The sequence below is a fragment of the Hyaena hyaena genome, unplaced genomic scaffold, assembly GCF_003009895.1.
Source record: "Hyaena hyaena isolate Hyena2069 unplaced genomic scaffold, ASM300989v1 scaffold_385, whole genome shotgun sequence".
NCBI classification, from domain to species: domain Eukaryota; kingdom Metazoa; phylum Chordata; class Mammalia; order Carnivora; family Hyaenidae; genus Hyaena; species Hyaena hyaena.
In genome coordinates this window covers 788,814-797,582 of record NW_024081022.1, presented here as the reverse complement: position 1 = coordinate 797,582, position 8,769 = coordinate 788,814, and the positions used below count along the sequence as shown (strand labels likewise).

Sequence of the window (8,769 nt, the reverse complement as noted above, 5' to 3'; positions counted from 1 at the left end):
GGGCCGGGGCTGCGGGTGGTGGGGGGGTGGGGCGGAGGCTAAGGCCGGGAGCTGCGGGCGGTGGGGGGGGGGGTCTAGGGCCGGAGCTGCGGGGGGTGGGGGGTGGGGCGGAGGCTAAGGCCGGGAGCTGCGGGCGGTGGGGCGGGCGGGGGCTAGGTCCGGGGGCCGGCGGAGGGGGCCGGAGGCCAGGATCCGGGGCGGGTGGACGGGGCCGGGGACACTCGCCGGGGCGGGTCTCCGGGTGCGGCCCAGGTCCAGAGCGTCCTTCTTGTTCTCCAGGTGCGCGTCCCGAGGGGCCATGGACCCGGGCCCGCGCCCCTCCGGCAGCGGCTGCGGCAGCCCGGCAGGCCTGTCCCGGGAGTACAAGCTGGTGATGCTGGGCGCCGGCGGCGTGGGGAAAAGCGGTAGGTGCCCTTGGGCTTCCACTTCACCAGAAGTGGGGGGTGAAAAGTGCTCTTCTCCACCCAAACCAGGTCTGCGGTGTTGACACTTGCGGTGCTTCCCGTGGGCCACTTCTCTGGATTGTAACTTTCCTTTCTTGTTTTGAAGCCATGACCATGCAGTTCATCAGCCACCGATTTCCAGAAGATCACGACCCCACCATTGGTAAGTCACCTTATCACTGAAGTTTCCAGATAAACTCTATAGAGGCATCTTAGCCTCCGTTTTTGAAAGTTTTTTTTTAATGTTTTTTAATTTATTTCTGAGAGAGAGGGAGACACAGAATCTGAAGCAGGCTCCAGGCTCTGAGCTGTCAGCACAGGGCCCGACACAGGGCTCGAACCCACCAGCCGTGAGGTCATGACCTGAGCCGAAGTCAGGTGCTTAACCGACTGAGCCACCCAGGCACCCCTTGAAACAGTTTTTTAACTAGTTATCTTTTGAGCCTTTTACTCTAAGATTTTGTAACAAGAGTTTCACAGCAGTTGGGAGCAAATGAGTATTTCTTTTTCCCTCACTTCACTCTGTATTATGTGTGTAAGCCATTTTGGGGACACTTTTCTTCACTAGACTGCATTGTCAGGTGAAAGGAAAAGTTTAAAGGCCACCTAACAGCTGCCTTTGCTGTCACTTCTCTAAGGGTCTCTGGCTCCGTAACTATGAGTCAGCTGATTTGAACTTCCACAAAAGGAAGCAGAAAAACAAGTCGAGCCAGTGCTGAACTCTTACAGCTCAGCCTTGCACACTGGACTCCTTCCACTGGAAGCCCTTCATTTACTTCCTCATCCCTCAAGTTGATTACCTCCTGAGGTTAATATTAACACTCTGCTGTTGGCAACACGTCGTGGGAGTAAAAAGTAATTTTGTTTTGCCTTTTTTAAAAAAGTTGTCATTCTCTACAAGGACCGAGAACACTACTGTCATTCCTGAACCATAAGGAAGCAGGTTTGATTTTAAGGGGTTAGTTACATCCCAGGACAAAATAAAAATGGTGGGGGAGGGGATAGGGGAGGGCACAGAAGGTCCGCCGTGCTCTAGTGTGTTCAGAATGTGACTGTGTGGTGACCCTGGGTCTCTAGGGAGGATTGCCCCTGGGCCAGGCCCTGCCTGTCCTCCACAAAGCCAGTAGTGCTCTGTGCTGAGCCAGCTTTGAATGTAGTCATTTTATACAGTAAACGCTTCTACAGCTTGAGAAAAACATAAACAGCCTTGTTTTTTTTTTTTTTAAGCTTATTTTTATTTATTTTGAGAGATAGCAAGTGGGAGAGAGTCAGATACAAGGAGAGAGTCCCAAGCAAGCTCCGCACTGTGAGGGCGGAGCCCGACTTGGGGCTCAAACTCACAAACTCTGAAATCGTGACCTGAGCTGAAATCAGGAGTCTGCCGCTTAACCGACTGAGCCACCCAGGTGCCCTGGTACTTTATCTTTTCCATTTTTCTTTTTTTAACATTTATTTATTTTAGAGAGAGACAAAGTGCGAGTGAGGGAGGGGCAGAAAGAGGGAGACACAGAGTCTGAAGCAGGCTCCAGAGCCCTACTCGGGGCTCAGACCCATGAATGGTGAGCTCATGACCTGAGCCAAAGTTGGACACTTCACCTACGGAGCCACCAAGGTGCCCCAAAAGAGTTAATTTTTTCAGTCAATTTTTTTCCCCAGTCCACTGCTCTCCTGACAGCATTGTATGATTCAACAGCAGATACTTAATGTCTCTTGAGTTCTCGTTATATGCCAAGCACTGTAGTAGGCCCAGAGGGTATAGTGGGGAGCAAAAAGATTTATGAAAAAAACAAACAAACAAAAAAGGGGCGCCTGGGTGGCTTAGTCGGTTAAGTGTCCGACTTTCGCTTAGGTCATGATCTCGCGGTTTGTGGGTTCAAGCCCCGCGTCGGGCTCTGTGCTGACTGCCAGCTCAGAGCCTGAAGCCTGTTTCAGTCTGTGACTCCCTCTCTCTCTGACCCTCCCCTGCTCACGCTGTCTCTCTCTCTCTCTCCTAGAAATAAATAAAACATGAAAACAAACAAAAAAACAAAAAGATTTGACCCATGCTCTCTTTGAGTTTATATATTGGGTTTTGTTTCAACTTTGGCTGTTGACTCTAAGAAGAAAAGCCTTACACTGTACCCAGTACACATATGAGTGTCTTTGCCTGTGTGTACGTGTACTTATGTACGTATATACATGTGATTAAGATCAGGGAACTATTTATGTCACTGCGTGTGGTATGCTCTTCGTGCTTTTTCCTTTAGATTTTTGCTTATTTATTTTAATGCTGATCCCATCCCATTAAATTCATTCACGACTCTTTAATCCTAATGGATCATGACCTGATGTTTGAGAAACAGTGGTGTAGCGGGCTCTTTATCTTTGAGGAAGAGTCAGAGGCAGGGGTTCGAGAAAAAATGTTGAAATACAGTGGGGTATAAGCAACAGTTATTTGAATGATAGAAATATTGAGTGGGTGTTTTTCTTTTTTCAATTGTATTTTCCAAGGTTACTATAATAACATGCAATGAGAAATTAGTTTCATAGAGGAGAAATTATGACAATATGGATTACCTAGAAAAAAGGAAATTTTGGTTTTTCTTTTTTGTTTGGATTTAACAGGAAGAGAAACCATAGTATTTAGTCAAATGTAGCTGTGTAATATGGGGAAGACTTCTACTGTTTTAGAATTTCACTTTCTTTACCTACAAAATAGAGATAACGGTGCCTGCTATGGATTATTGGCATATCTGTCACTATTGGATTATTGCTACTCTTGAATGAGTTCAGTATCTAGGTTACTTAGGATAATGCCTTGCATCTAATATTAATTTAAAAATTGGTAAGGTTACTTTCCGAGTGTAATATTTTTTAAAAAAGACAGTGTCCTTTTTTTTTTTGCTTAGGATCATAGGTGAAACCTTAGAAACTTGAGCAGTGAACAAGCTTACGTCATTGCCGAGGTGAAAACAAACGCGCCAGCTGAAGACCCAATTCGCATATCTTAATAGATTTAGCATGTTTCCCGAGAAAATCCGGGCATGTAGAGAACGTGGGTGTAATCTAATTCTCCATAAGGCAAATTTTGAAATGTTTATTTTTGAGAGAGAGACAGAGAGAACACGCACATGTGCACGCATGCAAGCGGGGGAGGGGCAGAGAAGGAGGCAGAGGATCCTCTGTGCTGACGGCAGTGACCCTGTTCTGGGCTCGAACTCACCAATCGTGAGATCATGACCTGAGCCAAAGTCAGATGCTTCCCTGACTGAGCCACCCAGGCGCGCCCCGTAAGATGAATTTTAAAATAAGGTTGCAGGGCTCTGGGGTGGCTCAATTGGTAGAGCCTTTGACTCTTGATCTCTGGTTCATTAGTTTTAGTTCAAGCCCCATGTTGGGCTTAGAGATTACTTGGAAAGGAAAAAATTAAAATTCGGTCACATATTTCTGTATTTATGGGTTTATAGTACCACTTTCTTCCCTCCTGTAGAAGATGCTTATAAAATCCGGATCCGTATTGATGACGAGCCTGCCAACCTGGACATTTTGGATACGGCTGGACAGGTATTAAATCTCAGAACACTAGGTATAAGGGGGTGTTCACTCTGGTAAAGGGGAGGAAGGCTTACTCAGAGAAGATCACCAGTTCCTCTCTGTTGATTTTTCATGCCCTCTGACTCAGGATAGCAGGTAATTGATGTGTGTTTTTTTGACTCTGAAGTAATAGCTAATACAGCGTAGTGCTAGGTTGCACCGATGCAGTCGTGACCCTGTCCCCCCCCCAGGCAGAGTTCACGGCCATGCGGGATCAGTATATGAGGGCGGGAGAAGGGTTCATCATCTGTTACTCCATCACGGATCGTCGAAGCTTCCATGAAGTTCGGGAATTTAAGCAGCTTATTTACCGAGTTCGACGCACTGATGATACCCCTGTGGTTCTGGTGGGAAACAAGTCTGACCTGAAGCAGCTAAGACAGGTGAGGAGCGAGCGGAAATGGGATCTGCGGTCTTGGGAGCTTGGTCATTGTTGTTTCACTGTTTATAGGTTTCTTTGCCTTAAGATAAAAATCTAAAATTAGCTTCTCCTTAACTTTGGAAATTTCTCTATGTCTATTAATTTGCAGTTAGTTTGGAGAAAATCTGAATTAGGAATCTGTGTACAGGATAAAATCCATAGGATGGTAATCCAATGACATACAACTCACATTAAATGAAGGATCATGGAATGTTCATTTCCTAAAACCTTAGAAAATGAATAATCTATGTATTGATGTTGCAACAGGACAAATGTAGGTTAGATTCCAAGATCGACTTCCTGACGGTGAGGGTAATGAACTCTGGAAGGGGCGGATAAGAATCGGGAAGGATTTTAGAGCAAGTGGTGCTGGTCATCAAGTTACCAAGCATGTTTAAAGCGTTGCTGTTTGGGGTCACAAGGCACATGATGACTACTGATGGGAGCGGTGGTGGGGGACAGACTTTTCGGATAGTAGTTGGATAGTACAGACGTTCATAATGCTTCTCTGTTAATGCCTGTTTGAAAAATATTTTCAGGAATATACATATATAAAATGTTCATTGCCAGGCTATTTATGGTAGCAAAGAAAAAAAGTCTGAATGTTCAGACCTAGGAGAAATTATGGTCTATCCCTAATTGAATATCTTGATTTTGGATTTATGAAAGTTTAAGGAAATTAAAATTACATACTCAGGATCTGTAATTACTCCCTGTTCTAAGAAGTTCTCTTTAAAGTAGATTAGAAATAGAATCACACAATTTGAAGGCAGAGGGAATCCTCGAATTCAGCTTTCCCTACTGATTTCTTCTTGAATACCTCCAGTGTTGAGGAGCTCTCTTTCTGTTAGATAGCCCCTTCACTTTTCACATTTTGGGGCAGCTGTAATTGTTTTATATGGTTACCACTATACGTTTTTTCGTGTTTACATTTTCTCATGTTTATGTTTTTAAAGGTCACCAAGGAAGAAGGATTGGCTTTGGCCCGAGAATTCAGCTGTCCCTTTTTTGAGACCTCTGCTGCCTACCGCTACTACATCGATGATGTATTCCATGCCATCGTACGGGAAATACGTAGGAAAGAAAAGGAGGCAGTGCTGGCCATGGAGAAGAAGTCTAAACCCAAAACCAGTGTATGGAAGAGGCTAAAATCCCCGTTCCGGAAGAAGAAAGACTCTGTAACTTGAAGGGAAGCTGTGAGGTGTTCATCTGTGAACTGCAGGGCGTACTCAGAGCAGTCCAGTAACCCGCGTTAGTGAGCACGGCGCTCGCTCTTTCTCCTGTTAATGACCGTTACTGTAAACATAACCGATGAAGGGGGTGTGCCTAGTGGGAGTTTCCAGTGATGTGGTGTGTAGAATACTGTCTTTTAGTTCATTCTGACTTATTAACCCAGTGGGGCACTGTCTACTTTTAAATTGTCACATTAGAATTTGATCTACCGATGCTTTGGGTTCTGTTCCTGATATTAGTTCATTAGTGTTGATTGTTTATACCCTGGGGGAATATATGTATCACGCGTGTTTGACTAAGCCCACGAGAGGGACTTTCTGCTATGCACTACTCCGTGTTCTTTTCTACTTGGGTTTCCTGGGACCTTCTCTGGGAAGGCCTCACTTTCTTCTGTTCTCCTGTGCTTCCTGGACACAGAGCGAGAACCTGGTAGGGAGACCAGTGGTACAGCTCAGAGAGTAGCTGTGGAACTGCCTCCTGTTGGAGATTAGGGACTGATGAGATCAGGGAAGCCAGGCTGTGGGGGCGGCCGGGTAGGTCACTAGGGACAGGTAGCATCCCAGCTGCGTTCTCAGTGTGGGCCTGGCTTTCCTGAGACGCGCACATCTTACCCAGACGCACCGAGATGGGTGAAGACAAACAGAAGCAAGTGCAATGTATGAAGGTTTCTTCTACGAAGCTATTTTGTTCTTCCTTTCAGAGTTTAGCCTTCGTTTTCTGTCAAAGGTGCGTGCTTTGGGAACCATTACTGGATTACTAAGTTCTCATTCAGGGTGTATTTTTTCTCCAGAGATGCTGACACCCATGTGTCAAGTGCTTCCCTGTGCTCCCGAGGAGAGCGGGGCCTGGCCACGTGTGCTGTAGGTCCGTCGTCAGACTCCCCGTGACTTCCGTACGGCAGAGCCATCAGGGGTTAGAGTCCACTTGCGTGTGCCTCCCCAGCACAGTCCCCAGACTCCACGCTCTGGGAAAGCCTGTGCGTCTCGTACTAACGAGCCAGTTGTGAAGCTTTAGAAAATTCCCATGTGCTGGGCTTCTCATTGAAGATTTCTTTACAGGGACCTTGTTGAGTTCACCTCAGGGTTGTCTGAGCCTTGACAAAACTTAGCCTAAGAGAATACCACCTTGAGATTTGTGCATAGCTGGGAGACGGTCCTGAGAAGGAACAGCTTTAAATATTGGTGGTGAGTTCTCTTTTTTAGAATCAGGATTGTTTTGATACCTGGACTTTCTATGTGTAGAGATTAAGTGCGGAAGTGTTAAGAATAATGCAGCGTATATCGGACCTTACATGTCATTGAAGCATTCTAATCTCTTACCAGGACTATGGGGCCCCTCTTAAAAGTGCACACCTCAACTGACCTGCTTTCCCTTTAATTACAGGCGGGAGGACAGGGTGGGTGTGTTTCCTCCTACCCAGTGGGGTTTATGTTCTAGGTTTAAAGAAAGGGGTGATGGTTACAACTTTTCTTAGCTTAGTAGTGGTCCCTTTTGAAACCAGATAAATTATGTTTTGTGGTACTCAAGCCATCCAAAAGTGAGAGACCCAGAACTTGAATCTATCTATGCAGGATGGAAATCTTACAGGAACCATAGCACTTTAGCAAAGCATGAAGGTAGAGACGCAATGTAGTGCAATTCTCTTGTACCAGTATTTCACCACATGTAAATCAGCTCGGCCTTTTACATGTAATGCCTTAGCTTCTCATTACTAATGACCTAGGGAATTGTAATTAGCGTCAGACAAGAACTTGACAGCTGTATAATTATTCAGGACATTCAAGGCAGCAGAGAACATTGCCAGAAACAAAGATCTGTGAGACAGGAGGGAATTTGGATTGTGTATGAGAAAAGTAACACATTTGTGTTTTTAAGACTGTCACTGTCATATCTTTGATCATTGGATTGATCAGCCCATTAGTTAGTATTGAGAATTCTGTTTATGGTGCTAAATATTTTGAGGGGGTGTATTATGTGTAGGTAACAGCTCAATTCTTAGTGACCTAAGAGTGTGTAATTTATAAGCTCTAAAGAGTCAGGTTTATCCACTTTGAGGGCATTACAATCAGTTACTGCCTAGAACTTTGAAGAGAGAAACATTCAGGGACAAGCCTCAAAGCGCCGGAACTGTCTGTGCCGCCAGGTGAAGTCATAAGATTTAGAAACTAGTGTCTAGAAGGGATACATTTTAACTTTATCAAATATTAGATGAATCGGTCTGCTGTGATGTCTGGGGGTTACGGGGGAGGAAGGGAGCAGCCTCTCACGTACGTGCTTGTATGTGAAGACAGTTTATGTGACACAATACAGAACTTTTAAACACTCGTCGGGCTCCTCCTTTCCTTACCTGTGTGTGGGTCAAATGCTTGGAATTCTTGCACAAGATCATTTTAAGATTTAATACCAGGAGATTTTATGTTCTGGAAAATACAGATTCCAAAAAATGTGAGTGCACCCACGTGCAGAACACCACGCCACGTCCCGGGGCGTGTGCTGTGGAAGTCCCCTTACTTCAGACAGGTGACCTCAGGCATGTGCAGGCTGAGGGGCTGGAGGGAGGGGAGTCTCCGTGTGACAGCGAGTGGGGATCTGCCTCTACAGGACTCCAGACTCTGGTCCCTGCCTGGGGCACTGTCCCCTGCCCTGGCTCCAGCAGGCCGGGGCGCTTGGGGGTGCTTGCTGCTTGGTCGTGCACAATGAGCTCCCCACTGGGGCGGTGCCTGAGTGACCCCACTGAGACCCCAGTGTCTCCAGAGAGGTGGAGCCGTGGGGAGACAGGAAAACACGCTGAAAACAGCACACTTGCCCCCTGCCAGAGGGGTCAAGTTGTTTCAAGTGTGTAAACTAAACGTGAGACTGTAAGGAATGACTGCTTTACGCGCAGGGCATGGCTTTCGACTCCACTGCTATCAGTGGGCATCAGGTTTGTAGAGGGACTGGGGTTGGACGTTAAAGGATGTGGTTTTGTGTCCTCAGGACCTGGGTTGTGTCGAGCAGGTCCGTACCTGTCAGTGGGGTCCACTATTGAGACAGAGGCAGGGAGGGGTCAGTATTCGTGCTTCTAAACCGACCTCCAGTAGGTTAGGTGGTGGGGTCACG

At 46.3% G+C, this 8,769-nt stretch overlaps 1 protein-coding gene across 3 annotated transcripts in view; it reads left to right on the top strand.

Moving 5' to 3' along the window:
- Positions 1 to 7,995, top strand: part of RIT1 (Ras like without CAAX 1) — an 8,640-nt gene extending 645 nt beyond the window's left edge. For all 3 annotated transcript variants that reach the window (XM_039251380.1, XM_039251379.1, XM_039251381.1), the window contains exons 3-7: positions 280 to 404; positions 550 to 606; positions 3,913 to 3,986; positions 4,208 to 4,399; positions 5,394 to 7,995. In XM_039251380.1, the coding sequence (XP_039107311.1) occupies positions 299 to 404; positions 550 to 606; positions 3,913 to 3,986; positions 4,208 to 4,399; positions 5,394 to 5,624 (660 nt within the window). In that variant the 5' untranslated portion in view covers positions 280 to 298 and the 3' untranslated portion in view covers positions 5,625 to 7,995. The remainder of the gene's footprint in view (positions 1 to 279; positions 405 to 549; positions 607 to 3,912; positions 3,987 to 4,207; positions 4,400 to 5,393) is intronic.
- The last annotated feature ends 774 nt before the right edge of the window (positions 7,996 to 8,769 follow it).